At 39.0% G+C, this 27098-nt stretch overlaps 1 protein-coding gene across 1 annotated transcript in view; it reads left to right on the top strand.

The window, feature by feature from the left end:
* SARDH (sarcosine dehydrogenase) overlaps positions 1–27098 on the top strand; it is a 133926-nt gene that overhangs the window by 102528 nt on the left and 4300 nt on the right. Inside the window, exons 19-21 of the mRNA XM_074294049.1 lie at positions 13101–13263; positions 15134–15302; positions 20715–20850. Of these exons, the coding sequence (XP_074150150.1) occupies positions 13101–13263; positions 15134–15302; positions 20715–20850 (468 nt within the window). The remainder of the gene's footprint in view (positions 1–13100; positions 13264–15133; positions 15303–20714; positions 20851–27098) is intronic.

Below are 27098 nucleotides of genomic sequence, written 5' to 3'. Positions count from 1 at the left end.
TAGCCAACAGAGCTTGTCCTCTGATGGCACTGGAGAAGCCACGATGATATGGAGAAACTCCATGATATAGTGGGATGTATACATGGCATTAGTGAAATAAATAAATGTGTATACTCTCATCACATACCCTGAAAAGTTTGTGGCTCAAAAAGAGAGCTTTAAAAATGAGAAAGACTTTCTTCCTCAGTAGGTGAAGAGGTAGGGGCATACTTGTTTAACAACTGGCTTTCTTTTTAAAATGTATGCACAACACACTTATGCTTAATCTATGTTGTTAATATTTTATCCAGCTCTTTTTAAAGTCTAGACAATTAACAAAACAATAATTCAAGTGCTGTTTTTATAGCATTTGACCATTTCCATGGTATAAATGTTCACACTGCTAATTTAACAATTGGCTTTCACGGCCCATGTGAGCTGGTTCCAACATATTCCTGTGAAGAGGCCATCATTACATAAGTCTTGTAGTATGCTCAAAGAACAAAGAGACACCCATATGTCTAGCAATCTGTGTGTGTTGATTGCCTCCTCAAATAACAAATAGTGTCTAGAGTAAGGTGGTTGAGTGTCCTCTGCCCTAATAAGGCCTTATCAGGGGTATTCTATTTAGTTCTAAGTGATAATTTTGAGAGGACATTTAGAGAACTATGTCCAAAGGAAGGTGGAAGGCTACCAAGATGGTGAGGGGATTAGAGACCATACCTAAATTGTAGGAACTGGAGATGATTAGCCTGGAGAAGAGAAGATTTAGGGGGACAGACTAATGGCATCAAGTATTTGAATAGTAGTTCTGTGGAAGAGGGATTAGATTGTTCTGCATGGCCCTGGAGGGCAGGATTATGGGCAGTAGAGAGAAATTCAGGAGACCATTCTAAACTGGATGTCAGGAGAAGTTTCCTAGCTCCAGAGATATCCAAAATTAAATGGATTGCTCTGAGAAGTAGTGATATGTCCATTGGAGGTCTTCAAATGGAGAATGAGATGTCCACTTATTAGAGGAGGGTGTCAAAAAGTAGATTCTTGGTCAAATATGGATTGAGACATATGACCTCTAGTTCCTTTGCAACTGAGATTCTGTAACGCTTCTTGTCAGGAAATTTTTCTGACTATGTGGTATTATTTTTAAATATTCCTCCCTAAGGTATTTGGATTAGTCATAGACTCACATAATCCTCGAATTCCAAGAGGAAGGGGATTGGGCGAAGTTTAGCCTCCCCTAGAGGCAGCCGAGCAGCCAGCTGTCCTCTCCGGCAAAATATTTGTGTCTATGCCAAAAGGAGGACATTTGGCTCATTAAATGCTCTTGCAACATGCCTCCTGTATTGGCTGCCTCTTCCCCAGAACCCCCTTTTCCAGTACGAAGGATCAAGATATGAATCTCTGGCAATTACTTCAGTAAATACAGTTTTCTTAGCTCCTCCAAACAGTAGAGGCCTCCTTTGGAGAGCAGCATGCGAGCGCCTGCCATCACCAGGAGGAAAACTCATGACAAGTCTGGCTGATAAAGTGTTTTTCTTCTGAAAATTAATTTAAGGTTAAAGGAAATTTAATTTCTTTTCCCGTAGGTGTGTGACGCCCTAGCCACAGGAAAGGGGTTATCCTAGCAGTTATGATTTGATTAGTTTGGAGAGAGGAACTTTCCCCCATCTTGCACATGTTATATAAACAATTACACACCATTCATGGTCTCCTGTGTGAAAGTGTGAAGGGCAGACAAGTTCATACAGTGTGTATTTATCAGTTATCTTTGAGCTGCTTTCCAAGAATTGTAAGGTAATGACTTCTCTGTCATTGGAGGTGTTAAATAAGATTCTGAATGATTTTTTTTCAGAGATACTGTGAGATGAATCCATCCATTCTGCAGACCAAAGCAATAACCTCAATGACTTAATTTTTTTTTTATTTGGCATTTGCCCATCCAGCATAATATGTAAATTGACATTTACAATTAAAGACATTTGTTTTACAGTAAGAACTCTTCACCTTTTTAAGTGTCATGGATCCCCTTTGGCAATCTGGTGAGAACCCAATGGGTCCCTTCTCAGAAAAAAATGTTTTTATATGCTCAAAATATATAGAGTTACAAAGGAAATCAGTGATACTGAAATATAGTTATTTAAAAAAAAAAACACTTTTAATCAGGCTCACAGACCCCAGATTAAGAATCCTGGTTCTAGAGGGTTGTAGTCATACCTCTTAAAGGAACCAAGAAAAAGGTGAGTTGAATTTCCTCGTTAGTGTTTTGTTTAGAAGAACTTTGTCATCCTGCAATGGCCTTATTGCACAATGGATTGATAATGATGTAACTAATTTCCAATACCAGATGTGTACACAAGGGCAAATGCATCCAAGTGTGATAAGACATCGAGGTCTTTCTGGTATGTGAGTTACAATTCTTCTGATGCCTTTAAGGGAAGGATCACAGTCTCATTGATGCAACAGTACCCACAAAAATAGAAAAGAGCTCTGGAGATGACCAGCAATTGTGGAATGGTCCAACAATTTGTTATATATGATTATGATGGAATACTAATGTGATATGAGAAATTTCAAGCAGGATGATTTCAGAAAAATCTGAGAAAACTTATAAGAATTTATGCAAAATGAAATGAGCAAAACCAGGAATACATTGTACACAGTAATATTATGTAAGGATCTAATGTCAACTATTTAGCTATTCTTAGAAATACAATGATCCAATACAATTCTAAAGGACTTATGATGAAAGTGACTCCAGAGAAAGAATTGATGAAGCATGAATGTAGATTGAAGATACTTTTTCTTTACTTTCTTTTTTTGGGGAGAGATTTGTCTGTGTTTTCTTTCACGGCATAACTTCCATGAATGTATTTTTCATGACTATGCAGGTATAACCTACTTTAAATTGCTTGCCTTCTTTTTTTTTCTTATTTTTTGGGGGGTGGGGGAGGAAATTGGGGTTGACTTGGCCAAGGTCACCCAGCTAGAAAGTGTTAAATGCCTGAGGTCACGTTTGAGCTCAGATCCTTCTGATTGGAGGGATGGTTCTCTATCTACTGCACCATCTAGCTGCCCCTTATTGCTTGCTTTCTCAATGGGAATTGAGGGTGGGGAGAGAGAGAGAGAAAATTTGGAACTCAGAATTTGAAAAGAAAAAAATGTTAAAATTGTTCTACATGTAACTAGAGAAAAATATTAAAATTATTTTTAAAAGAGCCCTAGAATAAGGCTTTCATCATGTTAAACAGAATCATGTAAGTCAACCAGGTATTTTTGGTAGCATAGATCTAAAGGTTATCAGTATCCTGGTGAGTCAAAAAATAAGCATTTAGATAATGTCAATTTGTCTTGGAAGCAAAATAAGCCAGTTTGGGGAAAAGGAGGGGGTGTAATGTCTGAAGTATTTTGGACTTTTTAGATATTTGAAACATGGGAATTTACTGAAATTGAATCAAAGACAAGTCTTCCTTTACTGCTCTTACTTCTCTCTCTTTGATGATCAGGTTTTTAATTCAGCCTCAGAAGATTGTATATCATTACCATTTTCACTCTGTGGCTCTTAAGAACCTTAGGTATTTAAAAGCCAGTCATATTTGTAAGGGCTGGTCCCAAATCTCCAGTACATTGTTCTAAATGTGTCTTAAACCATGAACTGAGGTGCTAAGGGAAGGTTTGGAAAGGTCAGTGATGTGGGTACTACCAATGTGATTCCTCTCTGGGCTTCTTCTGATTCACATACTAAAGGTCTTGAGTGCCAAGTGTGACTTAAGTTGATTTCAGTGTGCATACTAACTGCTCACACTAACACAACCCATGTAAGCTACTGCCTCAGTTTCTTTATCTGTAAAATGAGGAGGTTTAACCAACACGACCACCAAGGTTCCCTTCAGAACAATCCTGTTTTCTAAGGTTCCTTTGACCTCTAACATCTTTAGAAATAAGATGAAATTTAAAAACTTGAATGAGCTTCATTAGATTACCAAAATCCTAATTGAAGTGAAATATTAGTATGGGATAGAACAGTAAACTTTCCAATATTGTTTAATATATTCTGAATTACATTGCAGTTATTTTTACACATTTCATGTCCTCTGCTACATGGTAAATTCTGTGCTGACAAGAACATGACTTGAATATTTTCAAATTCCCCCATCATGCCCTGAATATTTTCTAGAATCAGAGTATCAGAGATGCAAAGGACCTTAGGGATTATCTAGCACAATGTTCCTCTCTCCCTCAACCCTACATCATCTAGATGTAAAGAAAAAGAGATTCATAAAAAAGGTTAAATGACTTGCAAAGATCACAGTGGTGGAACTGATATTTAATTAAAGGTTTTCCGCCTTCCAGACTAGCGCTTTTTCCCTTAGACCATTTTTGTTGAATTGAATTGAATTGAATTCAGAATAGAAACAGCATTATCATCATCATCATAAATAACACCTAACATCTGTCCCACCATTTACCATTTTCAAGGAACTTTCATAGATACTCTCTCATTAAATCTTCACGAGGCTGGGGACAGAGTGTTGGAAGCCAAGCTGGAAGCACCCAATGGCGGATACACTTGACACCTTAGCAGCTCAGAGCATAGTTTGTATCACAAAAGGTCTCTGCACCAACCATTTAATTTTGTAGCTAAATTTGGCTGCTGATAACAGGATGCACAGCTCTAAGGCATTTTCAGTTCAAAGTAGCAGGTGCTTTAGATGCTTGCAGAACCACAAAGACATTCCTCCCCCATTTGGTTGCTGGATTGTATTTACACATCTCACCTGCTTTCCTTTTATTGCTCTTGATGGAAGGCTCGTCTTTTTCTGGACCCACATGCAGTAGTTCCTTCCCAGCTCAAGTGGAGAAACAAATCATGTCAGATGATCGCAGAAGAGCTTTTAACTAAGATTCATTATATTGAGAATAAAATTCAGCTGGGGGAGGGAGTGGTGGTGGTGGTGTGGGTCTTATCAGAGTCTGCTTACAAACTCATGAGGACTTAAAGGGAAGGCAGCCCCAAGAGAGGATGCCATAGTAATTGGATCCTGGTGACAATTTAGGGCAAGGGTTCTCAACCTGGGATTTATGGATTCTCAAAAGGTTTGCAGATAGATTTCAAACGATCTGTGAACTTGGATGGGTAAAAAAAAAAATTCATCTTTATTTTCACTGGCCTCCAATTGAAATTTAGCATTTCATTCTATTTTTTTAAAAATTATTATTTTGAAAAGGCATCCAATAGGCTTCATCATATTGAAAAGGGGTCTATGCAGGGGTGTGTTAGAACTGGCTCCTACTGCTTTGAGAGAGCCAATAATTAATTTTTCAGGGTGAGCTTTTAGTCCAATCCTCCGCTCTCAATCTTGTTTTGTAAATATGTAAAGAAAAGGAGATTTATCTTTATGATTAAGATCACAAAGGCAGCAGTAAGTGGCAGAACTGAGATTTTGTTATAGGTCATTTGACTTTTGATACCTCCTGTCTCAGGAGAGCTGATTGTGAAATTCTTAAGATAAGGAGTGATACCTCTGAAATCCAGGAAATGCTATAAAATTTTAAAAATAATTTATTTATTTAATTAATTTTTACAAAAATTTTATGCATAGGTAATTTTCCAGCATTGACAATTGCAAAACCTTTTATTTCAATTTTTCCCCTCCTTCCCCCTACCTCTTCCCCCAGATGGCAGGTTGACCAATACATGTTAAATATGTTAAAGTATATGTTAAATACAATATATGTATACATGTCAAACAGTTATTTTAATGCTATAAATTTTGTTGATTGTCCAAACGTAAGAATGTGATAAAGAAATTGTTAATAATGTCGATTAATCTTAAAAGTGTGTTGTGTATACATTTTTAATGCATCAGGTATGTTGTTGTTTTTTTAGAGCAAGTCCTTGAATATTTACCAACATACCTCTGAGTTCATGACATAATAAAGGTTAACACCTACTGGGGAAACAGCTCTGTAAAGCAAAGCCTAGAAAAATTTTCCTTCCATCTGGGAAGGAGCCTCTCACCCCAACCACCAATCAAGGAAGAAATGCATCTTGCCCTTGCCAGCATCCTGGGGCCAAAACCCTGTTGCCTCACGCTAGGTACAGCTCTCCCCAAACAGGATGCTTGTCTTTTGCCTTGTCAGTGGCCTAAATGCCCGAAAGTTGTTCATAGCAATCAGAGCCACAGCTAATAATCTGTTGGCATATTCACTTCCTAAGAAAAGCAACACAAAACATCTCCTCAAATCAACTTTACATGCCCAGGGCAGATGGAGAGGAGATGTAGGTCAAGAATGGGCCAGAGAAGGAATCATCTGGGGCATGGTTGCCAGGGAAGAAAGGGTACCAGCTGGTTGTTTCCTTTTAGATGTCAAGCTCAGTTGACTCTACATTGCTGAAAGAATGGAACCCTAAATTTTGGTACTCTGGGGCAAAGCCCTGTTCACCTCTACCTAGTTATGATTTTATTAGTAGTTGGGTATCAGAAGAAGTAGGAAGAGACACCAAGGAAATTTGTCCAACTCACTTAATAAAAGTTCTAATCCTAGAAACTCGATCTAGATGGAAAACCCTTCTAAACTGAAGATCCTCTTAGGTATCCCAGCAGAAATCCTTCCATTTGCCGTCAATCTATTCACCTTTGATCACTCTTACAAAAAGAAGCATTAGCCTCTGCAACAGCCCCAACTATTTCCCACAAAACAAAGCGGGGATGCTGTCATCCTCCCAGTGCTACTGAGAGGAGTCATTGTGGGGCTAATTGTAAATACTGAGTTGTTAGTGCTATGAATAACCTGCCTTGCCAAGCATTCTTCTCCACAGTCATTGTGGGCTTACTTCAGTAATGTAGTCTTAGAATCAGAGATTCTTTACACTGAAAAGGACTTTAGATGTTATCTAATCTAAAATCCTACCCAATATAAGCATTTTTTCCATCAAATCCCCACTGGGAGACATGATGACTTAGGGGCAAGATTACTAATTTTGGAATCAGAATTTACCTTCAGAACTCAGCTCTGTAGCTTCCTAGCTAGGTCACTTAGAACAGATCACCTTTCTGAACCTTGGTTTTCTCATCTATAAAATGGGGGTGTGGTTTGTGCTACCTATCTCTCAAGGTTGTTATGAAGGATACACTTGGAAAACCTTAAATCACTATACTTTGGTGAAATTTGTTATATCTGTAACTCAGATATCCCTTTCATTTTAACAGCTCTAGATGTAAGGAAGGGATTTTTTTGAGGCTTGTTTTGGTTTTGTCTTGAGTCAAAAAAAATCTATCTTTCCCAAATTCTACCCTTTGTTTCTAGTCTGGTATGCTTCGATCAAATTCTCTAAGTCTACTTAGACTTAGTAAGTCTAATCTCCTTTCTATATAACCTTTCAAATATTTGAAGACAGTAATTATTTTTCCATGTGGGTCATCTCTCCTCCAGGTTCAACAGTGCACAATCCTTCAACGGTTCCTTGGGTGGACTGATTTCAAGTCCCTTTAGCATCCTGGTGTCCTCCTCTAACCATACTCCATTTATCAATATTCCTGATGATTTTTCCTAGCCTTCTGTGTTAATCTCATTCATGCATTCTCTCTCCTATTCAGACTGCTCTGTTGGCTGCTTTCCATGACATTCTATTCTTTCATCCTGGTGCATTCGAATGAGTTGTCCTCCATGACCAGAATTTACTCTCCTTACCTCTATTTCATAGATTGTGGTTGTCATTCAGTCATTTTAGTCATGTCCAGCTCTTTGTGACCTCATTTGGGGTTTTGATGTTTTGTTAGGGAACTAGGCAAGTAAGTATCTGAGTCCTGATTTGAAGTCATGAAAATGTGTCATAGAATCCTTCAAACAACCAATTCCCACATAAGACTTTTATCACCTCACTATTAACACTCTTTCCTCTTGAAATATGGAAACATAAGATCAATAGAATCGTAGATTTAGTTCCGTAAAGGCCATCTTAGCTACTTCATTTTGTAAATGAGGAGACTGAGACCTTCAAGAGATAAGAGGTCATATAGGTTACCTTAGTGAAAGAAGCAACATTCAAACTATACCTTCTGACTCCACATTTGACACTTTTTTCCTCCTGGACCATGTTGCCATCTTCCAGTGCTTTCTAACTTACCCCAGGAGAATGTAAACTCTGAATATGAATATAGGACCTGGCCTTTTTTGTCTTTGTATATACTAAGCCATGTATCTAATATATATATATATATATATATATATATATATATATATATATATTTAATATCTAATACATATATATATATATTTAAGTTAGATCAACTTGATAAAACATGGCACCCAGGGCTGAACACAACACTCTAAATGGGATCTGACCCTATCCCCTGGCTCTAGACACCTTTATATCAACCTTCTCATCTTTCATTTTCATTCTGACTCATGACCATCAGCAATTCCAATCAAAGAAATCCTCTAGACCTTGGTTATAAATCTTTCCCTCCCTCAGTTTTATCCTATTTAGAAATGCCATGTTCAGGCATAAGTCCCTCTTCTGGAGTAAGAAAGAGGTCACTAAAGAGTACCAGATGTTAGCAGTTTCCAGCTGTTAATCATCAGGAACTAATAACGATTCTATGGTGATAATTACTTGGGTCGATTTTGAGACCAAATTCAATTAGACCAATTGGAATTTTTTCATACCTTATCTCCCTGGGAATACATAGGGCATCATCTTGGGTTTAGACAGTGTTTGTGGATGTGACCTATGGCGCTTTTCTTCTGGGGAGCTCAGATCACCTCCCACATGATCACATGTGGGTCTGGAAAGGAATGAGCTCTAGTAGCACACATGGAGAAAAAAATCCAGAAAGTGGGAGCTGCTCTGTGTCACACAGATAGCAGGGACAAGGTCGCCATTTCCCCATTGCCCTCTCTATTCCCTCCAGAAGGCACAGCTGTATGTTACTGTCTCTTCTCACACATTATTTGATCTGTCTCTTATTCAATCTGTTCTCGTAGCTTTCTCTTCTCAGTGCTTCCAGATTCTCCATTCTTCATAAAGGTGTTGTTACATTCTAGTATTTTAATCCCCTGTTCAATGAAGGTGTGAATATGACATTCTCAGCTTCAATCACTTGCACCTTGGCTTCATCTTACAAGAATACCTTACGTTAGCTTACATCTTTTACACTTTGCAAAGCACTTTTCACATCTGTTCTTTAGTTTCCTCTGCTCTTGGAGTTTGAGAAAATCCTGTATGGTTTCTCCTCCTGACAGCCACCTGGGCATTGATGCTCCCCACTTCATTTCACCAGGTTCACTAATGTCAATCAGCTTGTCTTGATCACCCAGTCTGCAAATGGGATTTAAGTAATGTACATACTCTCTTAGACTCTTTTTATATTATAATGGGGAGCAATAACAAATAGTTTGATTTTCTCTTCCAAATGCAGACCAAAGTTTAACAACCTCTCTAGTTAACACTGTGGGAAGAGTCCAACTGAATGTGAATTAAGAGCTATTGGGCCATTTAATATATGGTTTTGTTTTGTTTTTAATTTTTATTTTTCCTGCTAGGAAATGAGATTGGCTTGGCAGCCTGACTCTCCCTCATAGACTGTCTAAAATTAGAATCCAGTTGACAAGGCAATCCTTATGTACCACCAAAGCCTGCTCAATGGATGCAGAGAAATGTCAAAAGTACAGTTTCTGTTTCAATTCTGAGGTTCAAAAGACCTCAGCAAATGCAAGCACCGAGTAAATTTGTGCTGTTTCAAAAGCTTTTAGACTCCAATTCCTCAGGTACCATTCGATTAGAGTGTCAGGTTTACAATGGAATTAACTCCCTGGTAGTCTAGGAGATCCTACTCATTGCTATTCATTTATCACTCAGCTATGAACAGCAGAGACCACAAGGTACAAGTCCTCTTGCCCTTTAGCTGCCTGAACACTGTTAGCTTGTGGATCCTCCTGAGGGCTCTGAAGTACCAACTGACAGCTCAGTTTTTAGGTTATACCAGACTAAACATGTGCTGAGTCCAGGAAGTCACCTCCCCAAGGACCTATGTATTAATGTTGTTTAGTTCTGCCCCAGAACACTCCCCCTAGCAAAAACTGGAATTCTTCTACATTTACACATTCTGAGATAGCCCATACTCTGAAATCTACTAAATAGAGACTGAACCATTTGTCATTCCCATTCACGTAGACTGTACCCACCAGGGAGGTCTCAGTTCCCATATCTTTAGGCTAAAAGGGATGGTGAGGAGATGGAGACATTTATTTTATCTGTTGTCTGGTTGGTCCTGGCATCTGGATTGCAAGTCCCTTGAAAGAAATGGTTGTTTTCGAGTTTGTACTATCTCAATCCTCTCTATACTGATCAAAAAATATACCAACATGAAATTATGAACTAATCCAACCGTCCTGGAGAGCAATTTGGAACTATGCCCAAAAGACTAGAAAACTGTGCATACCTTTTAATCCAGTAGTGTCCCTGCTGAATCTGGATCCCAAAGAGATCATGAAGGAAGAAAAAAGACCCACGTGTATAAAAATGTTTATACTACTTTTGTAGTAGCAAGGAATTGAAAACTGAGTGGAATAAATTGGGGAATGACGAAGTTATGGTGTATGAATAAAATGGAATAATACTTTGTTCTATAAGAAATAATAAATAAGCTGATCTTAGAAAAGCCTGAAATGACTTACATTAATTGATGCTGAATGAAGTGAACAGAACCAGGAAAATGTTGTACACAGTAATAGCAACTATGTGTGATGATCAACTATGAAAGACTTAGCTTTTCTCAGAAATACAGTGATCTAAGGTAATTCCAGTAGACTTGGAATAGAAAATGCCATCCACAGCCAGGAAAAGAGCTATGGAGACTGAATATGAATCAAAACATATTACTTTCATTTTTTTTCATGGTTTTTCATTATTTTTCATAGTTTTTATCTTTTGTTCTGATTTTTCTTTCCCAGCATGACAAATATGGAAATATGTTAAAAATTGATTGTACATCTATAACCTTTATTAGATTGATTACTGTCTTAGGGAAGGGAAAGTAAGGGAGGGAAGGAAAAAAAATCTCACAAAAATGAATGTTGAAAATCACCTTTACTTGAAATTAGAAAAATAATATACTATTAAAATAATCTTCCTACCTAGAACCCTATGTAGAGAATCTAACATGTAGGTTCTCAATAAGCTTCTTTTTTAGTTATTAAATTAGTCCTTTATTAACTACACCTAAAATGAAAATTGTCTTGCATCTTAGGTATGGCCTTCAAGGGCCATATCCTCAAGGTTTGGTAGTCTAGGAGATCCTACTCATTGCTATCAATCTACTCAATGCAATCAAGGTTCTATGCTTACCATTCTTGAAAAGGGAATTTAGTAGACCTACATTCCATATTAGCTAAGTTTTATAATCTTATGGTATTAACTTTTCAAAGTGTTCTACATGTGTTATCTCATTTTAAGGACATAGAGAAGGCTTTCTTTCTGCCAAATTTATTTCCTGTCCACCTGCTCATACCACACTTGTCAATATATGAAATTCTACCATTAGAGAATCATTCCTTTGATTTGTGGTTTTGACCTTGTTTGAAAAACAAATTTTCCTAGAAGAGGTAACAAAGGATTCTTTAATGCTCATTTATACCTTAAGGTGAAAAGATTTGATCCATTTCAGGGAGTAACTTTTTTCCCCAGTTAAATGTTAAACATTTTAAATACATGTACATTCATTTTTTACATATTTCCATACGTATCATATTGGGAGAGAAAAATCAGAACAAAAGGGAAAAAACCATGAGGAAAAAAGGTGAAAATACTATGATCTACATTCAGTCTCCATAGTTTTTTCTTTCTGGATGAGAATGGTGTTTTCCATCCAAAGTTTAATGGAATTGTCTTGGATCCTTGAACCACTGAGAAGAACCAAGTCTATTGTAGTTGATTGTCACATAATCCTGCTGTTGCTATATACAATATTTTCCTGTTCTACTTGCTTCAGTCATCATCAGTTCATGTAAATCTTTCCAGGCCTTTCTAAAATAAGCCTGTTCATCATTTTTATAATATTTTTATTATGCTATTTTTTATGCTATTACACTCATATACTGTAACTTATTCAGTCATTCCTCACTTGATGGATATCTGCTCATTTTCCAATTTCTTCCCACCACAAAAGGGCTAACAAACATTTTTTGCACATGTAGGTCCCTTTCCCTTTTTTATTATTTCTTTGTGATAAGACCCAGTGGTGAAGCTAGTGGATCAAGGATTTATACAGTTTTACAGATTTTGGGGCACAGTTCCAAATCATTCTCCAGAATTGTTGGATCATTTCATAATTCCACCAACAGTGTATCAGTGTCCCAGGTTTCCCACATCCCCTCCAACATTTGTCATTATTTTTTCCTGTTATCTTAGCCAATCTGGGAGGTGTGGAGTGGTACCTCAGTTGTTTTCATTTGCATTTCTCTAATTGATAGTAATTTAGAGAATTTTTATATGACTATAGATTTGGGAGTAACTTTTAATACTGAGAAAAGAAGACAGTGTCACAGGGGGAAGTGGTAGAAGTGCCTTGAACTTCCGCGTCCTCAACAATCTGATGAGCAAAGAAGGAAAAAGTACTTAAGACTGGGAATTAGGATACCTGACTTCTGATGGCAGATTCCTCCACTAACTCCCAGTATGACCCCAACTAAGTCAGCTCCATTGTCTAGTTTTCTCAGGTATACAATGAGAAGGTTAGACATGACAGTTAGAGCCCTTTCTGCTCAGACATTCTGTGATTCTTTTTGTTGCTGTTGAGTCATTTTCACTCCAACTCTTCATGACCCCATTTGAAGTTTTCTAGACAAAGATACTGGAATGGTTTGCCACTTTTCCAGCCCATTTTACAGATGAGACTGAGGCTAATAGGGTTAAGTGACTTGCCTGGAGTCTCACTGCTAGGGAGAGTATGAAGTCAGATTTTAACTTAGGAAGTTAAGTCTTCCTGACCCCAGGCCTGGTCTTCCTTTGTTCCATCTGGCTGCCCCATGAATCTATTAAATACACATATTTGGAGAGGATTATAAAAAGGGTAGAACTGAAAACAAGGTTGAGAACTGGCCTCTTGTTCTCTCCACAGGTTCGAGCCATGAGACTGTCTTTTGTTGGGGAGATGGGCTGGGAGCTGCACATCCCCAAGGCATCCTGTATACCTGTTTATAAAGCTGTGATGAAAGCGGGTGCCAAGCATGGCATTGTCAATGCAGGCTACCGGGCAATAGACTCCCTGAGCATTGAGAAAGGTAGGTCCTTGTTGACCCAGCACACCCCAGAACCCTCACTGAGTCTGGATCTCCTCCAAGACATTATCTGAGCTAACAAATCTGTCTTCATCTAGATTTCTTATTCCCTTATTGGTCCGGACATCTTTTCAGATTTCCTGGCTTGCTCCTTACTCTATGCTGTGCCTTGACACAAATCAATGTACAGTATTTGCTGTAGCCATATTACCTTTCCTTCTCAAGGGAACTTTCAGATCTTAAATCTCATTTTCCCTAATTTCAGATTCCCTGTGCCTTTCAAAGGGATCACTAGCTGTAACATGCCCTCCCGGCAGTTACAATTACTAATCTATCCTAGGCCCAACAGAGCACCTTTGACCACTGACCTTTGCAGTAATGATTTTACCCGGCTCGCCTCCTCTGAGGCCTTCAAAGGTCTCTGGCCACGATCTCTTGAATCTATAGTTTAATAACCGGTAGCGCGCTCAAGAACAGCCACGTGTAATCTTAAAAGCCTTTATTATACCTACTCACATAATGCTCTGACTTGTTGGTTCCCTAGTGAACACCTGGTCTGAAGACCCACGTGTTCACTACCAAACTCCTTACCTCTCAGCTATCCATCTTGGCTTAGCCACCCAGGTTAGGGAGCCAGGTTAAAGAGAGCAACTGCTGTCTGCAGTGGGCTTATAAAGAGCCTGTGAGGTCACACACACACAGCCAACCAGTGAGAGAGCCGTCACCCATTACGAAGCTATCTCAATATGGCCAGGATCCCACCCACAGGGCAGTCCTATATCCACAGAGATTACTTCTGGGCCACTCAAATCTCCCGTTGTACTGTGCCGCCCATTTAAAGGGCCCTTACAACTAGCTACTTTTTTTTTTTTTTAATTTTGTTATAGCTTTTTATTTACAAAACATATGCATGGGCAATCTTTCAACATTGATCCATGCAAAACCTTCTGTTCCAAATTTTGCCCTCCTTCCCCCCACACACACCCCTCCTCTAGATGGCAGGTAGTCCAATATATATTAAATATGTTAAAATAGATGTTAAATCCAACATGTGTATACATATTTATACAGTTATATTGCTGCACGAGAAAAATCAGATCAAGAGGGAAAAAAAAAACTGAGAAAGCAAAATGTAACAAATAACAACAGTAAGAGTGAAAATGCTGCACTGTGGTCCATACTCAGTTCCTACAGTCTCTCTGGGTGCAGATAGCTTTCTTCATCACAAGATCATTGGAACTGGTTTGAATCATCTCATTGAATCAAGAAGTGGGATCCTGTACCACTGGGTCCCATGTGTCACAATCAATTCTAAAATTCTTCAGAGAGACTTTGAAAATGTCCTTGTGTTGCTTCTTCTGACCTCCTTGAGTGCTTGTCTTTGTGGGTGGAAAAAGACTCCCTAATGTGTACCCTGATATAGTCATCCTGGGCTTGAGATGTTGCACTCCATTTCTTGGCTTCCAGCCTTTTCTCGGTGTGTCCCCCATGCCTGAGACAGTCACTGTTCTCACTCTTGCTGCTGAATTCCCTCACTTCCTTTAAATCCCATCCAAAATGTCACCTTCTCTGGGAAGTCATCTCTAAGCTCTCTTAATTCCAGTGCCTTCCCTCTTTTAGTTACTTCCTACTTATTTGGTATATAGCTTGCTTTGAATATATTTGTTTGCATGAGGTCTTCCAAATTTGATTGTAAGTTCTCTGAGGACAGAAACTGCCTTTTGCTTCTTTTTGCACCCCCAGAACTTAGCACAGACACTTAATGAATGCTGCTTATGGCTTGATGGCTTGAAACAACACCCTGTAGGCTGTCTTTGTTCTGGTTAAGTCCTGCCATCCTTGACTCTGTGGTAACATTGGGCATCCCCTGCAGGCTACCGGCACTGGCATGCAGACCTTCGCTCGGATGATACGCCTCTGGAAGCAGGGCTGGCTTTTGCCTGCAAACTGAAGTCCAGCATTCCCTTTCTGGGAAGAGAAGTCCTAGAAAAACAGAAGGCTGCTGGTCTCTTCAGACGTCTGGTCTGTTTTACCATTGACAAGTAAGTCCTTCTGAGGCTCCTGCCCACCACTACTGCTCACAGCTCTGGCACAAAACATTCCTTGCCTAAACCTTTACCCATTCAACTCCACAGCTGGGATAAGACTTTTTAAAAGCAATAATAGGAGCATTTTAGATCCTCTTCAGTTTGGTACCTTCTTACTTTTCTATATTTCATGTTGTATTCCGTTTTTTTTCAGGCAATTTCCCTACACAGGCCCTATGTACAAGCCAAACAGAACTACTCACAGTCTGCAGCACTTTTCTCCCTTCACACCTTTGCTCCAGGTTGGGGGGTTTGTATGTGAATTAACTTTCTCTAGATCTGTTGAAATCCTACTCATTACTCTACAACCTAAATCAAATGCCACTTCTTCATGAAATCTTCCATAAATACAGCCAATGGGTTGTCACCTTCTTGGACCAAACATAGAACTTTCTTTTTCATTTTTAATATACCTATAATATATTATTTTATCTTATAGCTATTTGCACAGTAAATATATGAAGCCGCTTTATTAAGCTCTGTGTGGAAAGGTAGAGTTGTGTTTTACCAAAATTCTGAATTTCACACACCCAAAATATTTTATAACTATGTGTTGAATTGAATTTGAAGTGTAATGACAACCTACACTGGGCAAATAATGATTTTTAACAAGAAAATATATTTTGATTCTGTTTGTTTTTCTCTCCACCTTTGTGGGTGGCAATGGATGAGAATAATTTTAATCAATGTTTTCAAAACTAGAATAACACTTCCAGACTGTCTTCATTTGGAAAACTAAGATGCTCCATTTACCCCTTACATAACTATCACTCTTCTCCAAGGAAAGGCCACAGCCAAGAATAAGAAGAAGGGGAAAGTGATTCTCATTGGCTTCAGATGTTCCTTAATTCATATAGCCTTCTTTCTGTCTGGTCCTTCAGAGAGCTATTAATGGTGAGACAGCAGCTCCTATGAGCAAGATGGATGGGCAGGGGGCCAGTGGACTCCAACAAGAATCAATAGTCTCACACTGCAGCCCCCAAATGAATGCTGTCCTATCCTGCACTTTGTGAGGCATAAAATCATTGGAACTAGAAGAGAAACTTCAGGATCTTTCAGTCTAGCTCCTTCATTTTATAGCTGAGGAAACCAAGACCTATTAAAGTTGAAATGATTTGAAATTATCTAATCATAACTAGAATAATTAATCTAATGAGAGTCTGAAGCAAGATTTAAACTCAGGTTTTCTGTATTCTGCCTCTCAGCATAAGGAAGGCAATAGCACTGTTATGCTCTATTCTGGCAGTGCTACATCTAGGCTATTGTGTTCAGTTTGGGGCCACACATTTTAATAAGGATAGAAACAAGCTGAATTGTACCCAGAAGAAAATAAACAGGATAAGGAAAGCTTTGGAGAATATGCCACATGGGAATCATTTAAAGAACTGGGTTTGTTTACCTGAGAGGAGAGAATATTTAGAAAAGATGACAGCTGCCTTTAAGCACTAGAAGGGATGTTAACATGAAAGAATGTGGATTTGTTAAGATAGCTACATGGTGCAGTGGCTTGGAGTCAGGAAGGCCTGAGTTCCTTTGTCTGAGACCCTTAACAATTGGACAAATCACCTAACCTTTCAGTCTCCAATTGTTCATCTTCAAAATGGATCTAAAAATAGCATCTAAGTCTCAGGAAGAATGAAAGGATCAAATACAAAGATGATATACACAATGCATCACAAACCTTAAAGGGCCATATCAATACTAATTATTATTATTGTTATTCTTACTTGGCTTGGCCCCAGAGAACAGAACTAAAAGCAATGGGCTTTTTTTTTTTTCAGAGAATGCAAATTTCAGTCAGATTTAAGAAAAAAAAATCTAACAATCTGAACCATCAAAAATGGAATTGCCTACCTCAGGAGTTAGCCATTCCTTCCTCTTTGGAAGTCTTCAGGCAGGGGCTGGATGTCCCTTTGTTCAAATAATGTGATAGAAGTATGGCCTGTCAGCAGCAGGTTAGATTGAATAACTTCCAAGGTCCTGTATGGATCTTATATTTTGTGATTCTGTAAGGCTAGTCCATCTCCAAGAGGAGAGTAGGGAGGGAAGAAGGGAGAGGATTGGGAATCAAAATTTAAAAGACAAATGTTAAATTTTTATTAATTTGGGAAAATAAAATATAAGCAAAGAATGGAAGGAAAAAAGAAAGGAGGAAGGGAGGAAAAGGGAGAGAAGGAGGGAGGAAGAGAAGAAGAAAGAATTTTTAAAAGGGAAGGAAGAAAAGAAAAAAGAAAGAGAAAGAAGCAAGCAGAATTTGGAGTCAAATGGAGTCAAATCCCCTAAAATGCAGAGGATTGCCAAAGATTAAGAATTTGGTATTTTATTCCCTAGTTAATGGATAAGTCAATGAAGGTTTATGTCTAGAGGAAGAAATAGTCTGAGCTGTGCCTTAGGAAAAAGATTTCTATGGCTGTTTGGGGGAAAGAATATGGAAAGTTAGATAAAAGATAAGACTATTAACAGCATTAACATTTTTACAAATAGTACAAATAATCCAGCTGATGATCCTCTTAAGACTTTTAACATCAATAAAAGGCAGAAAGGCAAAACACCATTGCTGCAATTATGGGGCTTAACTGATGTGGGCCTGGTATCACTGACAGTCAGAGAGAACTTTGTCACATGTGGCCAGATTCCTGGCTATATTTTATGAAGCCCTTCAAAAGATGTATCAACTGTGAGGAGTTAGGGTGAAGTGGGGCACAGGAAAGAAAGGAAAAAATCTATGGTTATCTCCTATTTGTATATCAGCTTGATTCCTCCTCCTCCTTTTCCTCCTTTTTTTATTTTTCCCCCTCCTTCTCCCCCCTTTCCTCCTCCTATGCTTCCTTCCCCTCTTCCTCTTCCTCCTTTTCCTTCTCTTCCTTTTCCTCCTCCTCCTTCTCTTCCTCCTCCTCTTCCTTTGCCTCCTCTTCCTCCTTCATCTCTTCCTCCTTCTCTTCTTTCTCCTCCTCCCACAACTTTTGCTTAGGGTTTGGAATTGAGATGCCAGAGTCCTCCACTAAGCAGGGCCAAGTTCTCAAACAAGTACCATGCTGATCCGGAGAACGCTCTTGGATTTGCATCCTCAACATCCAGAAATCCACTTTGAAACAACAGAGAAAAGCAGCTTTCTGCCCCTATGGGTATTTTTTGAGGTGCTTGATTTTAAAAAAATATGAGACAAGTATCCCTTGTTTTCACTTCACTTTTGGTGCAGGGCTTCCAAAGAGAAAAGAAAGCCTTCATTTTCCCCATAGCTTTAAATACCTTTCTATGTCCATTATCTATTTGTGAGTTAGTGAGATCAGGGCCTCTTTGTCTCTAATCTTAAAATGAAAAAAGCCAGACCCAGGTGCATGAAGCCCTCAAGGTTGTGCTGTCATTAGTGACTCACAAGAGCTAGAACCAGACAAGGCCACTGGCCACTAGTTAAGTTCATTGTGTCCAAGGGGTGGCTCTCAAGATATTATAGACAGAGAAAGGAACTTTGAAATTATGGATGAGTGCCCAGGTTTCTGAATTTGGAAATAAGCTAGAGAATCCAGTTTTTCTGACTTGTAGTTGCTGTGTTTCCCCCCCCCCCCCCCCCTTCATTATCAGAATCACTGCCTCATTCCATTGTTCTCTTCTCTGAGGTTGGGATGTTCAAGTAGAGTAATGTGAACATAATTTTGGTTTTGGAACCCAGCTTTCCATCTATATCTTCATATCCCAGAATCCTCAAGCTTTTCCTTTGTAGAATGTCCCTAGATAAGAATTTCCTCATCATTCTTTTTACCTCTATTATTTCCCACCTCTAATTCATTTTACCCATTCTATGAGATTAATTCTCTGATTATGCTCCTTCACTGCTCAAAAACCTTCAATGGCTCCCTATTTCCTAAAGGCCCTCTACAACCTGCTCCTTTCCTACCTTTCCAATTTTTTGTTACTTATTTTGCTACCTATTTCAATCTTTTCTCCTTCATTTAACCAAAGTTCTATCAAAATATTATATCCAATAATCCCCCCAAATCCTTCAAACTTCTGAGCCAATGTAACTCTATGATTTGCTTATAATAAAGGCAGACCATGTCACATCTCTGCTGGAGAAACTGAAGATTTCCTACTGCCTTTAAGATTAAATGAAAGTTCCTTTAATTTTTTTTTTTTTTTTTTTTTTTGCTGAGGCACTTGGGGTTAAGTGACTTCCCCAAGATCACACAGCTAGGAAATGTTAAGTGTCTGAGACCAAATTTGAACTAGGGACCTCCTGACTTCAGGGCTGGTGCTCTATCCACTGCGCCACCTTTGCTGCCTCCCTTTGTTTAATTTTTAAAGCCCTTGATGACCTGGCTCCAAATTACCTTTCAAATCTACATACACACACACATACACACACACACAATAAGTATAAAATAACATTTATATTTATACTCATGTGTCTATGTGTATAAATATACCCATATATGTGTATGTTCAGATAGATACATATAGACAGAAATTTTTATTTTTATGAAAAAGTGCATTTTTACACATGCACATGAACAGCATATATTACTGGCATTCCTTTGCTCTCTGGTACAGTCCAAACAGCCTTCTTGATGTTCCTCGCATATCAGACTTCATCTCCACACCTTTGCATTGGCTATCTGCCATGCCTGGAATGGACTCCCCTTAAAATTCCTTTTTGTCTTCAAAACTCTCCCTAAGCAATACTTTCCATGCAAAGCCTGTTTTGATCTTCCCAGGGGCCAATGTCTCCCTAAAAAATTGGCTTTGTATTCCTTCGGTGTATATTTCACCATATTCATTTATGTACACATGGTCTCCCCCAAAGGATGGAAATTCCTGGAGGACAGGAACCATTTTGGTTTTTTCTTTGTGTCTCTATCCCTTAGCACAGTTCTTGCCACTCTGTCATGAATGCTTGTTTATTGCTTGATTGATGACATTCCATGCTTCCAATGTGTTTTCTCTCCTCTTCATCTCTATCTGTTAAAACCCCAGTCATCCCTCAAGACCCAGCTCGAAGGCCACCTCCTCCTTGAACCCTGGTTCCAGAAATCCCCTGATTAGACATTCTTGTCCTTTTCTGAACTTATGGTTCTTTGCCTCATGCTCTGCCCAGGGTGACAGTTGTGTGCCTCATTTATCCCCTACTTCACTAAGTTCTTCAGAATTAGAGTCCCTGAAGGAAGAGAACATGTCTTATTTACTTTTTAAAATCTACCTCAGTCCACTGTTCATAGTGTCTAATACATTTTTGTTGAATGTGGACATATATATATATATATATATATATATATATATATATATATATATATACACACACACACACATAAAATATATTTTATTGTTGTTGTTTTATTTTTTGTTTTTTGTTTTGTTTTTTTTTTTTAACAGAAAGGTGCCCATGTTTGGCCTGGAAGCCATCTGGAGAAATGAAAAAGTAGTTGGCCATATTCGAAGGGCAGACTTTGGCTTCACTATCAACAAAACCATCGCCTATGGGTACATCCAGAACCCGGAGGGAGGTCCGGTGAGTACTGATGAAGGGGCGGATGGCTCAACTTACGAAACTGAGAATCCAAATTCTTTTTGAAAGAGACAAACTGAATCGTGTTAAAAACAGCATTCTGTCTGAGACGTATAACAAAAGGATGAGTTGTTTTTCCTCCAAGTCTTCTTCTAAGCCAGAGAGGCCTGTGAGACCTCCAGGGAAGGCACAGAAGTAAAGAGCTGGAAGTCCTCCCATACCCACTCAGTCCTTGGCACTCTATTCCATACCACCAGCTCCCTGGAGGGCCTGGGCTCCAGCTATGGAAAAGCTGGGGTGGGGGGGGAAGACATTTCTGACAGGGCGTGATGATGGATAAAGCCCTGAGCAGAGACCTCTGGAAGGAGGAAGGGAGAAAAGAGGAGAGACAGATCAAGATGGAAAGCTGGTGCAGGGACGTGAATGACTCATATAAACTGTATCTCCAGGCTGAGTTGGCTGTTGTTTTTTTGTATTTTTCTTTTAAGAGACTCTGACTTTTGAAGCACAGCGTTTATGTTAGTCAGAATTGAGGACAGAGCCAGAGGATAACAACTATTCTTTCCTAACCCAGAAAGAGTGAGATTTGGAAATGCCATCCCAATCTTTTTACCCAAGGATAAGACCAGGGCAACCAGTGACCCAAACTCTGTTCCTGCAAATCTCAACCACTGCTCTTACCTTCTATTCTAAAAATGAGCTTTCCTTAATCCTTACCTTCTGAGGGAAGTTCTTCAATTATTATTATTTCCATTTTACAGATGAAGAAATAAAGCTTCTTAAAAAAAAATAAAGCTAAGTGAAATTAACTTCTTGTTTTTTCAGTCATGTCTGACTCTTTGTGACCTATTTTTTTCTTAGCAAAGATACTGGAATGGTTTGCCAGTTTTTTTCTGGCATGAGGAAACTAAAGGAAACCAGGTTAAGTGACTTACTTAAGGTCACACAGTGTGTTTTAAAAAGATATTAGAACTCAGGTCTCCCTGACTTCAGGGCAGCTCTCTATCCACTGTGCTGCCTCATCTCCCTGCCCCCAAAATGATCACAATCACATAATTAAGGACCAGGAGTGGTCACGGAATTTAAGTCCAAGTTTCTCATGGCTCCAGGTCCAAAGTTCTTTTCACTAACTCATCACTAACTACATCACCTCACATTTGCTGTCTCTCTCAGCAAATAAACCCAGTAAAGAACCTCTATGTGTTGGATGCTAGGGATCCAAACATACTTTAAAACGTCTCTTGGTCTTGTAATGAAGAGCTAGCACAGCATAGGTATTTAGTAATGATTATCCAAGTAAGGTTACAAGTATGAGAGTCTAAAAAGCTCTGAAAAGCTCTAAACAGTTGAAGAGATCGATTGATAAGCATTTATTAAGTGCCTACTATGTGCCATGCACTGTGCTGTGTTCTGGTCATAGAACATTCATTTAAGATACTCCATATTCCTTTCCTTAAATCTAGAGTTTAAGATATCATTTCAAGCCTTCTGCTTTGTCTGGTGGGATAGAAGTAGGAAAGCCAAAGGAAAAAACTTTGTGGGAATCAATTATTTAATCAACACATATTCATTAAATGTGTGACTGTGTGTCCAGCTCTGTGCTGAGTGTTGTGGGGAGAGCAACCAGACACACTGTGGCCCAGTCAACCAAGTGGGAAGAATTGGGACAGTGCAGTTAGTTCCGCTTTGGATCTAGTTGGGAGCCTGGGGAGGAAAGGCAGTGCAGGGACAGGTGCAATTGTACCTGGGGGAAACAGTTTCCCTTTGGGCATTAGGGAATGAAATGGGCGGGGGTGGGGGTGTAGGAGTAGTGTGCTGGAGGAGCTGGAGGCAGTAGCCAGGGGAATGAATGAAGTCTGTTCACTGCAAGGTGAATTGTAGGGTAGGCAGTAACTGCTGGGAAAAAGCAAGCCTCACCTGAGAGAAAATATGTCCGACTAGATGTCAGCACCTGGGAAAAGCCCTATTCATCTTCTTACTAGTTACAGTTCTAGAAAAAAGAGAAGGGGAAGGTCCTTTAAAATGAGAAAGTTGAAACAGATGACCTTCTAGAGCCTCTTCCAGCTCTAAAATTTATGTTCCAAGTGTGCCCTTTTAGATGTCAGCACCCAGGGGAAAGCTCCATTGATACCCATGCGAGGCATGGACAGGTACAGATGGCAGGAGACAGAGTGGACAGAGACTCATCTTCCTGAGTTCAAATCTGACCTCAGATACTCACTAGCTGTGTGACCCTCGGTAAGTCACTTAACCCAGTTTGCCTCGGTTTTCTCCTCTGCACAATGAGCTGGAGAAGGAAATGACAAACCACTTGAGTATCTCTGCTGAAGAAAACTCCAGATGGAGTCATGAAGAGTCAAACACAACTGAAAAAATGAGAGAAGAGGAAGCCCTTTAAAACATGAAGGTTGAACTAGATGATTTCCTAAGGTTCCTTTCAGTTCTAAACCTATGAGCCATTAAACTCATAGGTTTACAATTTGCATCTCATTTAGTGACCAAGATTTATTTGGTCACTCTGTACTTAGTTCATAGTTGTTTCAAGTCAAATCATGATGTGAATGAATAGATGAAAAAACATATATTAAATATTACTGAGCTAGACACTGTGTTAGGTACGTGGGATACAAAAATACCTCAAGTAGCTTAATTATAATAGGGAAAAAACATATAAAAGGGATTGGCGGCCAGGGAAAAAACTTGATTACTGTTTTATAGAGAATAGGTGAGAAATAATCTGAGAAAAGGCATTAGCTGAGGAGAGTAGGGAGGCTTGAGAGGAACTAGAAAAGGCCTTATGCAGAAGGTAGATTTTGAGTTGAGATGGGAAGTAAGCCAGGGAAAGCAATAGGCAGAGACAAAGAGAGAGAACATTCTGAGCACAGATTGCCAGTGAAAAGGCATGGACTAGGGAGGTGTACAAAGGCCGGTGTTGCTGAAGTAAAGGTATATGCATGGAGTAGAATAAAATAAAGAAGAATGAAGACACAGGAAGGGGAAGGTTGTGAAGGACTTTACATTCCCTTAGATAGTGGGAGTAATAGGGAGCCATTGGAGCTGATTAAAAGAGAGTGAGGAACCAACAGTGCCTTCAGGATGTGGGCTTCAGGAGAGTTGATTTGGCTGCTTCATGAGGCTGGTTTGAAGCAAAGATAGAATAGAGAAAGGGAAGCAAGCCTATTGAGAAAGCTACTGCAATAATCAAAAACAGTGATTCTCAAAGTTCACCAATTCCTGGGAGTTCTGGAGTTTTTCAGGGTCCACAGGTCAAAATTGTTTTTTCTAATAATACTGAGACATTCTCTGCCTATTAAAATATCCTTCTCTACATGAGACCAGATTTTCTTTATATACTTCAACCAAAACATATTCAATAAATTAAATGCAAAAGCAAATATGAAAGTTCAAAAGTCTTCTGTCATGCTAAGATGAAAGACATTTACAAAATACTTAAAACAATGTTACTCTTGTCACATTTTTCTATTTTAAAAATATAGTTATTTTTATTAAAATGTTATAATTACTTTCAATGGGTTTAAAATTATTATTAGCTTAATGAATCAGTGTTTTTCAATTTTGCCTGTTTTGATTTCTTATAAGAAAAAGCTATTTGGGATCTCCAATACTTTTTAACAATCTAAAAGGGGCCTGAGACCAAAAGTTAGGGCTTTGCCTGTCTATTTTATGATGAGAGCCTGCACTAGGGTAGTGGTTATGAGTCTGGAGAGAAGATGTGCAAGAGAGATGCTGTGAAGGTAAAAATGACAGGACTGGCCAACAAGTTGCATTTGTGGAGTGAGTTTAAAAGAAGAGTCCTTGCTAGCCTAGGGATTAGCAGGATGATGATGCTCTTGACAACAGTAACACAGAAAATGGGTTTATGCATTGGATGGCCAACTGACATGACTTTTCTAAAATCAAGAGTTGCAGGGAGTAGGCAGGATGATGACAAGGTCAACGTGTGACCTTGGGCAAGTCATTCACTTTTTCAAGTCTCAGTTTCCTCATCTGTAAAATAATTTGGACTACCATATTCTTTACCACAGATGAAGGTCCTTAGAAGTCAACCAGTCCAGAAGCAGCAAACTTGAATATTGCCAGATTTAAATTGAATTAGGAATTGTTTACCAAAATAAATACAAATAAAATACAACATAGGTAATATTTGTGATTTTCTAAGTCTTTATGCAGCCCACCAGATATCTGTTTCTATTTGAATCTGACACTCTTGATCTAATTTACCATTCACATTTTACAGAAGAGGCTGTGACCCAAAAAAAATTGGAACTTGCTTAAGGTCACACTTAATCATTCTTAAGTAGTCTATCCCAACTGTAAATCCAACCATGGATTACGGCATATAACTAAAACTGAAATTGTACCGTGTGGAGTCTAAGTGCAGTTGGAGCTTAGAAAAGAGAGATAACAGTGAGAGCTGGAATAGTCGGGGAAGACGTGAAGGGTCTTGAATCCAGGCTTTGAAGGATGAGAACTCAGAGAAGGGAGAAGGGAAAGACAGTGAGAACAAAGGTAAGGAGGACCATCCAGCTCATCCAGAAACCCATTCCCGTCTTCCTGGGCTTTCTTCCCAAAGTGTGGATAACAGCTCGAATGGTTGCTAACCCACAAGTCCTTCAGAAAAAGCATGTGAGATTTCTCTGTCATTCTCCTTCCACCCAAGGCTGCTTAAGGCCAAATTGAAAACTATGCAAATTGATAGTGAAGAGAAGCAATCGCGTGGGTGGCCTTCCTCTTAAAATCTCCCTTTACCAATCCTCCCTTCCCATTGGCTTCCTCAGCCACAGACCCAGAATGTTTCCTGCAGGAAAGGCAGTGTTCATTAAGCAGACATTAATGGGAGACATTAATCTCTCAGTTGGGTGTGATAACTCCCAACCTGATTTACATGCTAATTGAAGTCTGCATAAGGGAAGAAACGGGAGAGAGGGAGTGAGGGCGAGGGGGTGAGGAGACTGGGAATGGCCAGCAATCCAGATTTTTCAGACAGAACCCATATGGAAGTTCCCAGCTCCCACCCCCAGCATTTGGTAAGGGGCATAGAATCTGCCCCCTGAGCGCTGTGTAAAGTTAAAGGCATTTTGTCTTCAATTCCTTGCCTCTTTTTTCTCTAATTCACCTCTTAGTTTTGTTTCCACCCATAAGCCCCTGGTGCTCTCAGGTGTACTAGAAAAATAATTAGATTAATTCTCACTGAGGTTTTAATGAACTAATCATACTATCCCTTCTAGGGGGATTTATCTTTATAAGCAGACCCCTAGGAGAGAAAACAACAAAATGGTATTGGAAAAAAAGGAACATCAGGAATAGATTCAGATTCAGCTCTAACACTTAGTAGCTATGGAACACTGGATGAATTACTTTATCTGAGTCTGTTTCCTAATCTATTAAATTGGAATGATCGCTACCTATCTCACAGGGTTGTTGTTGTTGTCACAGAAATGCTTTGTAAATTTTTATTTTATTTTATTTTATTTGCTTATTTTTTTTCCTGAGGCTGGGGTTAAGTGACTTGCCCAGGGTCACACAGCTAGGAAGTATTAAGTGTCTGTGCCACCTAGCTGCCCCTGCTTTGTAAATTTTAAAGTGCTTTGTCAATGCAAATTGTTGTTATACAATATTAGCCCAAAGGACTAATTTTTTCCTTATCGAGATCTGTGATTTCACAGGTTAGGGGAACTTTCCAGGAGGGATCCTTTCTCTACCAATACTGATAGCAACTGAGCTATGATTTAAACTCACTAGAGTGATATCTGGAAATAGTGGGAGGTTGGGACTCATCTGGGATCATATAGACTTGAAGTCAGGTCTTCCTGAATTTTAAAATCAACTCTTATTGTTGGCCTTTTTCATTTTCCTTTGGATACCAGCTTATAAATCCTTTTTAAAGCTCTTAGTTGCAACTGTTTATCCTTTTGTGCCATGCCTGATATGTTTAGGCAAATGTAAAAATTGCTGAGCTTTTTTTTTTTTAAAATGGACACGGCTAATGCAGAAATTGGTTTTGCATGACTAAGAAACAAAAACAAAAATCCAGTTTTCTATCCCCTGTGCCACCTTACCTACCAGAATAAATCATTAAGTGTGGAATTTCAAACACAAAGAAGGAAGTTTTTTTGGTTTTGGTTTGGTTTTTTTCTGGTGGGGGTTATCCTGATAACTTGCTGTTGCCCCCATAATTCTGTTCATGCAATCAAATGCCAGCTCTTCCCATAGATAATAAAGTCAATGTT

The sequence above is a fragment of the Sminthopsis crassicaudata genome, chromosome 2, assembly GCF_048593235.1.
Source record: "Sminthopsis crassicaudata isolate SCR6 chromosome 2, ASM4859323v1, whole genome shotgun sequence".
NCBI lineage: Eukaryota > Metazoa > Chordata > Mammalia > Dasyuromorphia > Dasyuridae > Sminthopsis > Sminthopsis crassicaudata.
The sequence above is the reverse complement of the archived record's forward strand: the minus strand, read 5'-3'. Positions and strand labels throughout refer to the sequence as shown.